General features: G+C 39.5%; 1 protein-coding gene across 6 annotated transcripts in view; it reads left to right on the top strand.

Annotated features, from left to right (window-relative positions):
- The first annotated feature begins 519 nt into the window (after positions 1–519).
- Positions 520–15,775, top strand: part of LOC127809611 (uncharacterized) — a 57,594-nt gene continuing 42,338 nt past the window's right edge. For 3 of the 6 annotated variants that reach the window (XM_052348543.1, XM_052348542.1, XM_052348544.1), the window contains exons 1-12: positions 522–889; positions 1,639–1,708; positions 2,033–2,653; positions 2,740–2,916; positions 3,043–3,156; positions 3,857–3,915; positions 4,260–4,326; positions 4,506–4,557; positions 4,665–4,757; positions 5,392–5,475; positions 5,587–6,011; positions 7,044–7,105. In XM_052348543.1, the coding sequence (XP_052204503.1) occupies positions 816–889; positions 1,639–1,708; positions 2,033–2,653; positions 2,740–2,916; positions 3,043–3,156; positions 3,857–3,915; positions 4,260–4,326; positions 4,506–4,557; positions 4,665–4,757; positions 5,392–5,475; positions 5,587–6,011; positions 7,044–7,105 (1,898 nt within the window). In that variant the 5' untranslated portion in view covers positions 522–815. Of the gene's footprint in view, positions 890–1,638; positions 1,709–2,032; positions 2,654–2,739; positions 2,917–3,042; positions 3,157–3,856; positions 3,916–4,259; positions 4,327–4,505; positions 4,558–4,664; positions 4,758–5,391; positions 5,476–5,586; positions 6,012–7,043; positions 7,106–15,775 lie in introns of all 6 variants that reach the window. The other 3 variants (XM_052348541.1, XM_052348540.1, XM_052348546.1) reach the window with 2 other exon arrangements.

Below are 15,775 nucleotides of genomic sequence, written 5' to 3' on the forward strand. Positions count from 1 at the left end.
TTTTAATGAGATTTTGCCTATAAGATAACACAAGATTATACTCGAATATTTAATTTAAAGTTTTAAATTCCTAGTATGTGTAAATAACTTCATTCAAACATAGGGAAAAAATATGTATGTATCTATATATGTATGTATTTGTAATTTATCTATAAAGCTTTTAATAAAATTATTTATATTTTGAGATTCTATTTTGACATTGATAAAATTATAAATTTTTTTATCAAGAAATTAATAACACTTGTTTATAAAATTATGAACTATTTTTGAAAAATAATTAATAAATTTATAAATATTAAAGCATTGAATATTGAATATAAATAGCATTATCGAACAATTTAAGAAAGTGGGGGGTGGGAGAGCTTAATGGTAAGGTAAGGTCAGGTCGTACAAGGGTGAAAGCATGTGACAGTGACCGAGTGAGCGAGGGTGCCGAAAGAATTCCTGAGCTGCTGCGAGGTTCTGTGGGACCCACGTTAGGGGAAAGAACATCCAAAACGGATCCCTACCCTTTCTCCCCTGCTCTCACCGCATCCGAACATTTTCCACGCCGCTCTCTGACAGATCTCTCTCTCTCTCTCTCTCCAATGCTCGAACTCTGTGCTAAGAAATCATCACATGTACAAGTGTGACGCTAAACTCGCAATATCTCATGTGACATTCACGCACATCTCTCTCTCCCTTTTCCTCTCCCTCGCTGGAATTGCGTTGCGGAGTGCACTTTGAAAAGATCGATCCATTTCCATCCATCTTTGACCAATCTCATCCTCCTCCGACGATCTCAATCCAACCACCGAGAAATCCGAAGTGCGAGAATGAAGTTCAAATCGCCATCTGCTTCAGCAACCGCCGTTCTCAGCCCCCCACTAATCTCTTTCGAACATAAGAGGTAACTTACTCACTCCCCCAGTCATGTGGATCAGTCAGCATTGTGGACCCTTCTTTGACTGAATAGCTCGATTTTCTTGACAATCTTGGAATTTTCTCAAACCGCTAGATCGAGTTTGATTTTAATTTGGCTCGATCTTGGTGGTGGAAGTAGTCTTTGTGTAGTGAGTTGAGGTCAATTGTGCTTTAGTGTGTGAGAGATAGTTGGTAGAATTGAGGTTCTGTGCGGTATGTTGTTACCCTCTCTGTATCGGAAATCTTTGGAAGTTGATTAGAGGTAAAATAGTCCAGTATTTTTGGGTTTGTCGTAATTTTTTCTCAAATTTTGTATATCTAGGGTTTATGTCGGCACCTAGACTCATTAATAAGTAGGGTTTATGTATGTTATTGCCGGCGGTTCGGGTTGCTTTCGGGTCGGAAATGTGGTTGGGTTTTACCGCCTTAGTAATTTCAGTACAATGCCGAGCACAAGGGACACTAGTATTAAGGGTCTGTCTGGAGTGCGTTGTTAGTCCAATCAGAGTTGTTGATATTTTGACGCTGATGGCATGTAAATTGAGTTGGATTCTCTGTTGAGCGTGTTTTGTTCTTAATTCATGAATTAAGGTTTCTTCTATTGATTTGACTTAATCCCGAGTTCTGTTAATTTGCTATATGATCATCAAAGACTTGCTCGTGAATTTACAATGGAATGATTTGAATGAAATTCGTCATTGAATCTGGTAACTAATTTGAAGTTAGTGTCTGCAGGGATGCTTATGGGTTTGCTGTGAGACCTCAGCATGTACAAAGATATCGGGAGTATGCTAATATATATAAGGTTTTCTTTTCATTTTTTTCTTTTGAAATTTTGCCACCTTATTGTTATTATTTTTCATGGAAACACTTTTTTGTTGCTGAGAAAATCTGAGGCCAATAAAAAATGAAAAAAACAGCTTAATCTGTAATAATTCAAGTTTTTTGTGCTTTGCCAGCACTACAAACATGAATAAGACTAGCAATATTCAAGAAGAGTAGACTGAGAACGTCTTTATCTACCCCTTTCCTTGTATTTTCTCAGCATCTAAATGGAGCTCTGGTAAGACAATAATTCCAAAGATGATATGTAACCTTCTTATTCTGTGTTATAAAATCACTACTATAGGAGGAAGAGGAGGAAAGATCAGAAAGGTGGACAAATTTCCTTGAACTGCAAACAGAGTCTGCACAATTGCCTATAAATGGGTTGTCTTCAGAAGAAGATGAGAAGGCAACACATGTTGAAGATGCTAAGCAGGAAGAAAATGTTTCTTCAGAGAAAAGCACGGAAGAAGATAACTTAATTGGTGAGAAGCAGGGTTCTGATGCTTCAGTTGACGATATCAAGGAGGAGGGTGTTCCAGTGGAAATGGAGACGAAAACTCATAGGGTGCAAATTTGGACCAAGATTAGACCATCCCTTCATGCTATTGAGGATATGATGAGTATCCGTGTGAAGAGGAAGAGCAGCTCATCAGAAACTGAGCAAGACACTCGCCTAGGAAAGCCACTTCCTCCTGTTGAAGAGGTTAAATCTGTGAAAGGAGCACTAGAAGAGGACTCTGAAGAGGAGTTTTATGATGTGGAGAGATCAGATCTAACTCAAGATGTCCTTTCTAGTGATAGTGCAAGTGCCTCTACACCGACAGCTGCTGCTGATGTTGCTCCTTCGGAAAGTTTATTTCCGTGGAAAGAAGAGTTGGAATGTCTTGTTCGTGGGGGAGTGCCCATGGCTCTGAGAGGAGAGGTTCATCCCACTCTTGGATTCTTTGATTTTTATTGAACTCTTTGGTCAATGTGTAAACTTCATATCTGATGTACTTTTGATTGCAGCTTTGGCAAGCCTTTGTGGGAGTGCGGGCTCGTCATGTGGCGAAGTATTATCAAGAATTGCTCAGTGCAGAAACTAATTCTTGTGAAGAACAAGGTTTGCATTCAAACAACAATATCAAGGGGTCACATATGGCCTCTGTGTGTGTACCTGAGAAATGGAAAGGACAGATTGAAAAGGTTACTGCATGCACAAGCTTTGTATTGCATTAGTTTTGTCAGTTTGGAGTCTTTGGACATGCTAGCTTTGTATTCATCCCATATCCTACCTAAGTTTCTCAACTCATCACTATTTCTTCCTTGCAGGATTTACCTCGAACTTTTCCTGGTCATCCTGCTCTGGATGAGGATGGTAGAAATGCTTTGAGGCGTTTGCTAACAGCATATGCTCGACATAATCCCTCTGTTGGGTACTGTCAGGTACCTGGGTTTTGAAGAGTTCACATGCTTATCCTTTTGTGAGTTGATCGTTAATGAATCCTATTAACTGTATTGGATGAGAGCGAGAATGGCTATGTTAAACTTTATGCAACTCAAGTAACTTCAATCTCTCAATAGTGTATTTTCTGGGGTAATTTTTTTCTTCCTTACTTTTAATTTTATGAAGTGCTACATTGAGCACTCACAAAAGTGACCATTGTTAATTTTGCATTCAGAATTTGAAAGTCTTATTATTATTATTATCTATCTATTTCTCTTATATCAAAGAACATTAATTTGATGTTGACTCATTTCTATTAGCACTCACAAAAGTGACCATCATTTTTTTAGTTTTGCTTCTTGATGTTGACTCATTTCTACTTGGGTGCATTTGAAATGTTTGCTCAATCACTTGGCGCTCATTCCTCCTAAATTTTAGCTATATGCAAAGAATAATTAAATTATGGACGTCATACTGTGTTGTAATTGACTATATGCAAATCGAACAGTTGATGGAATGCTCTTATTTCTTACAGCTATTAGTACTACCTGCTTCTACTTGCAAGAGTTTTTATTTTGGCTGTCATTTTATTTCCCATTAAATGTGCATCATGTGTAACATTAACCACTAACTGAAAATTAATTGTATTATTGTGGCACTGATTTCTAGTTTGTGTTTTATTTGATTCAAACTGCATAGGCCATGAATTTCTTTGCGGGCTTGCTACTGCTTCTGATGCCTGAGGAAAATGCCTTTTGGTGGGTTTGTATACTTATAATTTTTCCTTTCAGCACTGATACAATTTTTTTCTCTTATATCTAAGAATATTAATTATCATCAATTATGTTCATTCTCTACGTCTCATGAAAATTTTTGATATGAAGATGATATTGGAATTTTATCTCATCATTAACCTCTCGCTCACTAGAGGGTTTCGTCAGGAAGGGCATCTGGTGTAAAATTGCCACATTGTTCTTTTGCATAGATTTGTATTGTCTATGTGACTTTTAGAAGTCAATTGACACTGTGTATGTCGGGCCACCGATGATGAAATCAAAGCATGAAGGTGCATAACTAACTGAATTTTTGGTAACATATGCAGGACCCTAATGGGTATTCTTGATGACTACTTTGATGGCTATTACTCGGAGGAAATGATCGAGTCTCAGGTATTCCTTTGGTTTTTCCTGTCATTGTATTTCAGAATATAGGTTTTCTTTTCTTTACTTTTGTCTATTTGTTCCTTCTTTCTAAATTGGAAGTAAGAGCAGAGTCAATTAAGTCTTGTAGCCTCTAAAGATGTGCATTGCAAGACAGTTAAGATTTACTTTAGTTTTTGTTCTATCAGGTTGACCAACTTGTTTTTGAGGAGTTGGTGCGTGAGAGATTTCCTAAACTGGGTTTGTACCATGTTATTTTTTGTTCTTGAATTTCGTTTGCCAACTTTTTTCTTGTCATAGATGTGTTCTCTGGTTTCTTAGTATTATTCCTAACTTGGTCTTTGCAGTGAATCACCTGGATTACCTTGGAGTGCAGGTGGCATGGGTTACTGGGCCCTGGTTCCTATCAATTTTTATGAATATGCTTCCATGGGAAAGTGGTCAGGTTCCATGACTCAGCATGCATATATAGATACACATATGCATATATATATTCTAAGGAACATACAAATAAAAGGTTCAAGGGTTAACAATAGAATACAATGAAGAAATAGAGAGAAGAGAAAAATAAAATTTAAAAAATAAAAGTGATAACAGCCAGTCTTGCATCTATCTCCCATACCTGTCCTCCCCTAAACTAGTATCTCCAACCCTCCTAGTGGACTTTGCACCCATCACATGCCTACTCTTTGCTTCCATTGCTTTCTTCAGCATTGATTTATGCTCAAAACACTTAACATGGATCCTAGGAAATGTGGAGAGATAAAGTGTTTCGCAATCCATTTTTAAACCTGTCTCATCATCAAATTCCCCTTCAAAGTGCTTTCTTCCCTTTCTAAGCCCGCCACCAGTAGTTCATTCCAATGAATGTAATATACCTCCATGTCTTGAATTACCATCTGCCTATGGATACCATTCTTCATTTAATCTGACCATTGACAGTACCAGGAAAATTTTCTGCATGGTTTTCCAATAGTTGGCTGTCTGGATCATCTTCATATTCTCATGGTTGGTATTTATTTACCTCGTAGACATAAGTTGGCCTGCTATCTGATATGTTTTTCGTGACTTCAGTTCTTAGAGTATGGGATGTGCTTCTCTTTGAAGGAAATCGCGTGATGTTATTTAGAACAGCACTTGCCTTGATGGAGTTCTATGGTAAAAGTTTTTATCTAGTGGATCTATTACAAGTAGGGTGTATAATTTTCAATTTGCCACCACATTGGCCAACTTGTGGAATGCAACTTAATTTTCTTCAGTATTATGCAGGACCTGCATTAGTGACTACCAAAGATGCTGGCGATGCAGTTACTTTGCTGCAATCATTGGCTGGCTCAACATTTGATAGCAGTCAACTTGTGTTGACAGCTTGCATGGGGTACCCAAATGTAAATGAAACTAGGTTGCAGGAAATGAGAAATAAACATCGGTTATCTGTAATAGCTGCAGTTGAGGAAAGATCAAAGGGACTTCGAGTTTGGAGGGATTCCCAGGGTTTGGCATCTAAGTTATATAATTTCAAGCATGATCCTGGATCAGTGATAGCAGAAACCAATAAATCAGATCAATTAGTTGATACACAGACAAATGGTGATGCATTTCATGTAGGGTCTGGGAGCGCTAATGTGGATGGATACCTTATGGCCCTGACAGGAGATGCAGAGATAGGTTCTGTTCCAGATCTTCAAGAACAGGTAACTTAATGCAATATCCTTTTCCTGAAGCTTTTTCTTTGCCTTGGCAAGCAGAAAGTTATGAAGTTAAGCATGAAGACCTTTTTCAGATGTTTGAAGTTCTGCTTCGCTGCTGTTGTACTTTATGAATATATAGATATTAAGTGCGTGCCCTTGGACAGTCACTGTATTCACAACTGACATATAGGATTGCATGGTTGTAAATTGGTACTGTACATAGCATGGAAGGTCCTGATAGAAGCCAATGATTTGCCTCGTATCTTTGGTGCAGAACTAGGCCTCCGATAGCTAAAATGTTTGACATAAGAAGCATACATTAATTCTATGAAGATACTGTATCATGTTGGATTTCTCTGTTGCACAGTGACACTCACTCAATACTCCGCAATGCATGTCAAGCACTTGTGCCCTATAATTTAATTTTTATTTTTTACCAGCAGACACTTGGGAGACACTCCTGTCTCTCGGGGGATCTTGCTTTTTCTTAACAAAACCAGGTTATAAGTGAAAAAAAAAAAATCAAAATCAGAAATAAAATAAAAACTATATAGATTTATATTTTTAAAATCCTTGCTTTTTACAACTATAAAATTTTAAGAAGTTTTATAAAACAAGGATTTTTATGATGCCTCTTTTTTTTTTTTTTGTGATGTAATATGTGAGTTATGCTTATGTATTTATAGGAGATATACAATTTATTATTGATGATGTCCTTATCATGCTGTCTCCTAATTATCATGCTGTCTCCTAATTGTCGTGTTGGACTGTCTGTCCTATCCATGCTTCTTAATGTTTAATTGATGTATTATACACTAAAAGTTATGAGGTTAAAAACTGCCTCTTGTTAAATACATTTAATAAGAGCAAAGACATTTGATATCATATTCCATAAAGTCTCTTCAAGTTTAGCATTTTACCATGGAATTAAATTATCCTGCCATGTTAAATGTATAATTGCAGCTAATTTAATGGCTTAAATTTGCAATCAATATTTATCTTGCTTTCTAATTTGTTGTGGATAAATTATGTCAGGTGATGTGGTTGAAGGTCGAATTGTGCAAGTTGCTAGATGAAAAGCGATCTGCAGTTCTCAGGTTATTATATTGACTGTGTTGTGCCATCACCTAACTTGTATACTAGAAAATATAACACAAATTGCTTCTTTTCATTTACTTCTTTTCTGATATGCTTTTTTCTTTTGTCGTCATTTTGTTTTTTCCCCACTATCTTTTTTTTTTTTTTTTTTGGTGTTGGTAGTGGGGTGGGGAGTGGTTGTGTTGGTTTGTTGGACACAGACATTTGTGTCTCCATCCTCCTTTACTTGGCCAATGAAAGAAAAAGTAAACAAAGGACTCCACTGAGCACCATAAAACCTATCCAACCTAGAGAAGAAAATAAATGTAAAGGAGAGCTTTGTAGATCTTCAAAAGCTCTCCATTTTCTGTCTAACAAGATGTGCCAAGGGATAAAAAGGCATAAGAAATCAACACATCATAACTCTACTAGGACAAGCCCAACTTTTAAGAACCCAAAAGATCCAGCATTGAATCTGACATTACTTAAACATAGATTCCAAATGTGATGAGCCACAAAACAATGAAGTAGTCAATGATCAACCAATTCCCCATCCTTCTTACAAGGATAGTCTCATAGAGGCTTCCTTACCTAGATTATCTGTTAAAAGGGAATTCTTGAAAACAGTCTGTAACAAAAGCAAAGAAATAATATCTACAACCTTGTTTTGTATTTTTTCTGTTTTAGGTTTCCCAACTCAGGGAACAAAAATCTTTCTAGGCACTTCATCAAGCAAGTGCTAAATATCTCAAGGGAAGTGCTATATCTATTTTATTAATTTATTTTCTCTAATCCAACTATTTGGAATTATTTTTGGGAAGCTAACACCTTAGTGATCAACGTGAGGTTTGATAAGATTTGCTTCAACGAAAAATAACTAATTCCCTCACTTTTTCTTTGGCCTCTTCAGCCCCCAGAAATGTCCAAGTTGCAATCACTAGTCATTCTGTGTTGCAAAAACAATATCCTTTTATCTTCCTTTTTGTTCCATCTGGAAAAGCGACTTTTTCTGGAGTGAACACCAGAAACATTTCCATCACCTTTTAGCATGGAGGAAATTTGAGGAAAGGTGAAGACATATAATCAGTGTTCTAAAAGGTGGCCGCACTGTCGAGGCGTTAGGTGGCCCCTGGCTGCCACAAATATAGGCAAATTGACACCCTAGGCGCCGGGCCTGATCAATTGAGCCCAATCGACGCCTAGTAGCTTGGGTCGCTTGATTTTCGAAGACTTACAAACTTATCTTGGCCTTGATTTTTCTTTTGGCTTTGATTTGTGCGTTTGGATTTGTGTTCGGTATTTTCTCTTGGCCCCAATTTCTCTCTCTCGTCACTGTCACCACTGCCGCCAAACATCTCATTGATATCTCTCTCGCGGTGGCAAGTTTCTGTTGTTGATCGGGTAGGGGCAATGGCAGTTTGAGTGGTGTTGGCGGGGGTGACGGTGGTCTGAGCAGCATTAGCGAGGGTGACGACAGCCTGATCGGCTTTTTTTTTGTGGGGGTGGGGGGGGCGACGACGGTCCGCGGATGTAGGTTTGAGAGAGAGAGAGAGTGAGAAGGTTGAAAATGGGGGCGTTCGAGTACCGGGGGGGAGAGAGAGAGAAAGAGTGGTATTTAGAAAAGAATGAAAAAAAATAAAAAATAAAGAATCATGCTAGATGTATATCCATTTTGTACATCTTGGGCTACACACAGGGGTATTATGACCAAAATACCCCTCGCCTTCATGCGCCTCATGAGGGACATTTTTGTCATTGGTACACCTTTGTGTAGCCTAAGGTGTACCAATAGCATTATTCAAAAATAAAATAAAAATTTTGATAAACCCTTCTCTAAGCTAATTTCTACAAGTAATACACTGTTATGTGTTTTAAGTTATTCTCAACAATTACCCAAGCATATTTTCTAGGCCCCGCCTAAGCGCTAGGCCCTGGGCTAGCGCCCGATTAGTGCCTAGCGTGTTTTAGAACATTGCATATAATTAGTAGGAATACAACCTTTTTTCTATGCAACATTTCTTTTTCTTGTATTCGATGTCTAGAGATGTGACTAATGACCTAGGGTCTCTAGTTATTTATGGTGGCATACCATACAGCTTTTGATGTAAAAAGTTGTGAGTGTCCTTGGTTTCATATTGTGTGTTTGGTCCTTGGTTTCCTTAGCCAGAAAAGACATTATGTATAGCTTGTAGGATGAGACTTGATGCTAGGATATAGAGCTCATAGATTGTGTGAGTGGCCCATTAAATAGTAGTGGAAGTTTATGTAGTGTCACAAGTATCTAGCTTAGAGAAGACTGTCAAGAAATATAGTAAAAATGCTTCTATTCAATCTTATTCATCTCCCACGGGAGGATTATGATTTATATAGACTTCCTTACAAGATTAGGAAGTTGCCAAAGACTAGCTTAGGAAAGCTTTCTAAACCTAGATTAGAAATATACATCTTTTAGGATACGACAAATTAAGGAAATATATACTAATCTAGATCTAGAAGATACAATCCTAATTTAGGAAATATATACAATCATAATCAATCAATCATTCATAATCAATCAATCAACATTGATCTTGCTCGAGATTAGGACCTAATTGCTGACACTCTCCCTTAAGATTGGGCGTGAATATCATGCATCTCAATCTTGCTTATCATTCTTCTGAACACGGCTGCATGCAGGCCCTTGGTTAGCATGTCTGCTAACTAATCATGTGATGAAATATAGGGTGTGCATATTAGTCCACTATCCAATTTTTCCTTTATGAAGTGTCTGTTCACTTTAACATACTTTGTTCGGTCGTGTTGGATTGGATTATGAGCGATATTGATTGCCGACTTGTTATCACAATAGAGCTTCATAGGTGTAGTCCATTCAATCCTGAGATCATTTAGTAAAATTTTTAGCCACAATAATTCACATACCTAGAGCCATGGATCGAAATTCCACCTCAACACTTGACCTAGCGCGTTTTGTTTTTTGCTTCTCCATATTACCAAATTGCCTCCCAAGATGGTATAATAGCCAGAAGTTGATCTTCTATTAACAACAGATCTGGCACAGTCAGCATTTGTGTAGGCCTCTAGTGTCATGGTGTCATGACCCAATATTCCATAGAAGGGCATTATAGTAATAGACTTAGCAAGTTGTTAGGAGATATTTTTGCAATACTGTTACAGCACATGGATGTTATTTTGTTAGATGAAGCCTATATAAATGCCTCATTGTAAGAGGAGAAGATATGCTGAAATTGATTAAATGAATATCTGATTCTCTCTCATTTTCTCTCTACTTCTCTCCCTCATTTCTCTCTACATCTTTCTCCCATTTCTGTCCAAATATCCCTCTTAATTTTCTCCCTAATTCTCTTCAATCTCCCCTTTCAATTCTTTTTTGTTCTTTCCCAATTCCTCTTCTAACCCATCATGAACCTTGGGTTCGTGACAAATGGTATCAGAGCATCGTTCCTTAGCGATTTTCGTTACTGATTAAGGCTAGACGGATATTGACGGCTACTGTCCGAAGCATCGGATCCTCGAAATTGGAAGTGATTTCCAGCGAAAGGAGGTCTAGGCGATAATTAGAGTGCGCAGACGAGAAAACGAGGTTGAGGCGACTCTTGGAGCAGTTCCTTAGCCGTCAGTTTCTTCTTCCAGTGCAACTCTGACTATTTCGATTAACTGCTGATTCGTGACAAAGAAACAACCAGTAGATTCCCGGTTGAATCTCGTAATCAATTCCGATAGGTGAGGGGGTGAGTGTCAACTTGGATCTGAAGGAGAGCTGCGACGGACACCAATCTACTATAGGTGTCGAAGCTGACCAACAATCGGTGGCAGAAAGGAACCAGTCGCAGAAGGCGATTCCAAAAACAACACCGAATTGATGGGGCGACGGAGTCGAACTATTTCAGTAGTGCGATCGAAGCCTACCGTGATCGTAATTGGATCCCGAGGACTTGTCGATCAAGACGAACTCAAGGAGGGCGGTGGTCCTCCAGCCTGTGGTCGGTGATTGAGTGAGAAGAAGGAGTCAGCGGGAGGCGATTGTGAATCCGTAGCAATCGTGAGTAGAGACAGTGGTGTTGGACGTCGGGTGCAGAAGTACCGAGCTGATAGCGAGTCCGCTGGTGTTAACGTGAAGGGCCAGGAGACTCGCTACCAGAACAAAAGGCTGGTATAAGAGTTCCGTTGTAGTTGGCGATGCAGACGGGGAAGGTGTCATGGCCATTAACAATCGCGACCAGTCAGTAGGCAGCACCAGAGGAAGGATTCGAGGCAAGTCCAGCAGTCCGGACGAACGGTTCTGGACTTTCGATTCTGCTTACCGATGATGATTGCTGTTAGGCGATTCCTTGCAAGTAGATAGCGAACAGTGCTAGGGCTCAGCTGATCGATTTGGATTGAGGAGACGAAGGTGTTAATCTCCAAGCAAGTGAGCCCCCTTAGTTCGAACATGGAATGCGCAGCAGGTGAATGACCCTCGGCCAATAATTTCAGTAATTATTATACGGAAATTGGGAGCAGCAGGTTGAATTCGGTTGAGATTTTTAGTGATTTAGAGCAGTAGAGTTGATTAATTTAGTTAGGCAAAGGCATAGCAGCTAGTTTGGAGCAGTGTTCTAAAAGGCGCTAGGCGCTAGTCGGGCGCCAGGCTGGGGCCTAGTGCCTAGAGCGCCTAGGCGGCGCTTAAGAAAATTGCTATTTTTTTTATTTTTTAAACTTTGTGATATAATTTGATGTTATTTTTAACTAAATCAAAGTTGAAAAATATTAATAATGCAACATAAACCAATAATATATAGAATTAAGCATGAGAAATAAATTATTGTAATTAATAAATAATATTTTAATTAGTCATACAATCAATACTATAAGCAAACAGCTAAGTGGATTTTTTGGAAATATTATAGAATATATATAATTAATAATAAAACTAAATATAAATCTATAATTATATATAAATATTAAATAGAAAAGAAAAATAAAATAAAATAAAAACAAAAAACAAAAACGGAGCAAATGCCCCAATAACCACACAAAGAGACGGGGAGACGGGAGAGAGAGAGAGAGAGGTTACGACAGATGGAGCTTGCCGTAGCGGAGATGGAGCTCGACGGCGAGGACGGGGGCGGCAACGATGACGCTGAGGACGACGAGGACGCGACAGATAAGAGGCAGTGACGATGAAGTTTGGCGGCGAGGATCGAGCTGGACGCAGCGACAGCGGTGAGCTACTGGCGGGCCGATGAAGCTTGGCGGTGTTGAGGCGACAGCGTTGAGGCGGCGACAGCGTTCAGGTGAGAAGAGAGAAATAGGGAGATGTTGAGAGGTTTGATTTAATGATTTAGCAAAAAAAACCCAAAAAATGGCTGAGCCAACGAGTTGGGCGCCAAGGCGTGCAGGCCGACTAGGCGCCGCCTGGGCCGCCTAGGCACCCAAGCCGGCCGATTACTCGGGCCGGCGCCTAAGAGGCTCGACTAGGTCAATTTCGGGGCGGCCAACGGCCGCCTAGCGCCTAGGCGGCCGCCTAGGCCGATTTTTAGAACACTGGTTTGGAGTCAATTGAATTTTTGGAGGTTGTTTATCCGTCGCGTTAGTCAGCTTTAATTGGAAACTCAGCTGCATATAAGAGTGGCGCAGCGGATTCGGTGGATTTCATGTGGGAAGTGGACTCTTCCAGCTTATCCAGCTCATTGGTTGTTGGTGCTTGAGGCTGTGAGCAAAGGGAAACAAAGCCAAGGGGAGCAGTGCATACATGGAGCCTCAATTGCAGCAGATGAATGCTTCATTTTCAGCTGAAATGGAGCTTCAGTGGCAACCAAAGAAGGGTGCATTTTCAGTTGGCAGCAACAAGGAACATAAGAAGGGGATCAGCCAATTGGACCAAGGAACCAGCAGTGGGTTTGATGAAAAGTGCAAGGAATTCGGTCGAATGTTTCGCCAGAAGTTGCAATGATACTAAGGAGTATCATTACAGTTTTCCCTCCGAATACTTTGATAACTATTATGGAAGTTTTAATAAGGAGGAGTTTCTTAAAATGGAGAGGCTGAAGGAGAAGACAAGAAGGTGGGAAACTAATTCATCATTGACTTCCGAGTATGCGCTTGGGTATTTTGAATTAGGCAGCAATATCAAGAAGGATGTTGGCAACTTCAGAGATGATATTGGTGATGGATTACATCCTTCGAAGGGAACTTGTCATGAACAGATTGATAGGGCAGCCAATGCAGAGGGATCATCTGATATTGCTGAAAAAGAAGTCCAAATAGAGGGGAATTGCAGCCGACAAAAGGGAAAAGAAGTTCTCGATGGTGATGTTTTTGGGATTCTGCAACAAGAGCAATCCAACTTTAAGGAAGAAGGGGAAGAGGAAGAAGAGGAGGAGGAAGAAAAAAGTGAGGAAAAGGGATTGGAGGATGACACTCAATCAATTGGCTGCCTCTCAAGCACTCTTACTAGTGCTAAGACGCTTGGCCATGTGTCAATCATTGAGCAATCGTTGGCTGGAAGTGAAGTTACATCATCTCCTAATGTTAATGCTCACAAACAGCCTTGGTATGAGTATTCAAGGAAAGAATACAAACCTCCATTGCTGCATTTTGAGGCTGCTGTTGATATTTCTGTAGCAAAACATGGCTGTGGGTTGAATGGGGATATAGTAACAGCAACAATGGATGAAGATCTACCCTTCTTACTTGTTTTGGATGGTTATGAAGTTTTCCCTATTGAAATTCTGGGCCAATTCATACTTGGAATTGATCTTGAAAACCTAAGAATGAAGAAGAAGAGACCTAGAAGTAGAAAGAAAGAAAGGAGGATTATCTGCATAGAGAAGGTTGGAGTTGGATGAAGAGTAATGGCTACTTGTGGCAAGTTCTTGGGGACAAGAACTCTCTTAAGGAGGGGGGAATTGTCATGACCCAAGATTCCATAGAAGGGCATTATAGTAATAGACTTAGCAAGTTGTTAGGAGATATTTTTGCAATACTGTTACAGCACATGGATGTTGTTATTTTGTTAGATGAAGCCTATATAAATGCCTCTTACAAGAGAAGATATGCTGAAATTGATTAAATGAATATCTGATTCTCTCTCATTTTCTCTCTACTTCTCTCCCTCATTTCTCTCTACATCTCTCTCATTTCTATCCAAATATCCCTCTTAATTTTCTCCCTAATTCTCTTCAATCTCCCCCTTCAATTCTTCTTTGTTCTTCCCCAATTCCTCTTCTAACCCATCACGAACCCTAGGTTCGTGACACATGGCTTCTCTTTTCTTGAATAAAATGCCTCTCCCAGGTGCTCCCTTTGAATGTGAAGTATTCTGTACACAACTCTGAGATGACTTCCTTTTAGGTTGTGCATAAATTGACTAATCACCCCTACAACATAGGCTATATTTGGCAGAGTATGGGCCAGATATATCAATTTCCCTATTAGCCTCTGATAAGCCCCTGTGTCAACCATATTCTCCTCCAAAGCCTCTCTTAGCCTACGATTCGAGTCAATAGGGGTTTCAACTGCCTTGCAACCTAGCAATCCAGTTTCATTTAGGAGATCCACTATATATTTTTGCTGGGAAATGAATATGCCTTCTTTTGAATGAGCCACCTCTATTCCCAAAAAATATTTTAATCTCCCCAAATTTTTGATCTCGAATTCCTTCACCAAACACTCCTTTAGTTGGGTCATACCTTCCTCATTATTGTCGGTAACAGCAATACCATCCACATACATAATAAGCATTGTCACTCCCCCTGTGGCCAAGTGCTGAATAAAAGTGTACGGTCTCCTTGGCTTTGCCTATATCCCATGCTAAGCATTATACTTGTAAATCTTCCAAACCAAGCCCGTGGGGACTGTTTCAATCCATATAGGGCCTTTTTTAGTTTGCATACAACTGGTTCTAGTGTGGTTGTCCCATAACCTGGTGGCATTTCCATATGTACCTCCTTCTCTAGATTCCCATACAAAAAAGCATTTTTGACATCAAATTGATGCAGTGGCCAATTTAGGTTAGTAGCCAAAGAAAGGAGAACCTTAACTGTATTCAACTTTGCCACTGGTGCAGATGTGTCCAAATAGTCCACCCCATACACGTGTGTATACCCCTTGGAAACCAATCTCGCCTTGTATCAATCTAGAGACCCATTAAACTTATATTTCACAGTATAGACCCATTTACAACCCACCGAATGTTTTCCCTTAGGCAATTTCACTAAATCCCAAGTCTGGTTTTTTTCTAGGGCCGTCGTCTCAACATCCATGGCATCCTTCCAGTTCTTATTCCCTATAGCTTTAGAAAATTTTTTTGGGATAGGAATAGTATGTAGGTTGGTAAGAAAGGCTATGTGGGTAGTTGATAGCTTAGAAAAGGTAAGAAATAGGTGTAAAGGATGTTTGGTATAGGTTCTAGTTCCTTTTCTAAGTGCAATGGGCCAATCCAGGTCATATGTATCTGTCTCGAGTGTGGATTCAATAGGTTTTACAAAGCTATTATCAAGAGGGTCGATTGAGGAGATACCTGGAGATGGCTCTAAAATGGTGGCAGAATTGTCAATGTCACTTCTATCTGGGGAGATTTTAGGACTAGCAGGACTTGCAATGGATGCTAGGGCTTGCATAGGATTAGATTTAGGTTTCTCTCTCCTTGAATATACCTGTAATGGGCGAGGAGTAGATGGTGAAACTTC

This window comes from Diospyros lotus, chromosome 9 (genome assembly GCF_014633365.1).
Source record: "Diospyros lotus cultivar Yz01 chromosome 9, ASM1463336v1, whole genome shotgun sequence".
NCBI classification, from domain to species: domain Eukaryota; kingdom Viridiplantae; phylum Streptophyta; class Magnoliopsida; order Ericales; family Ebenaceae; genus Diospyros; species Diospyros lotus.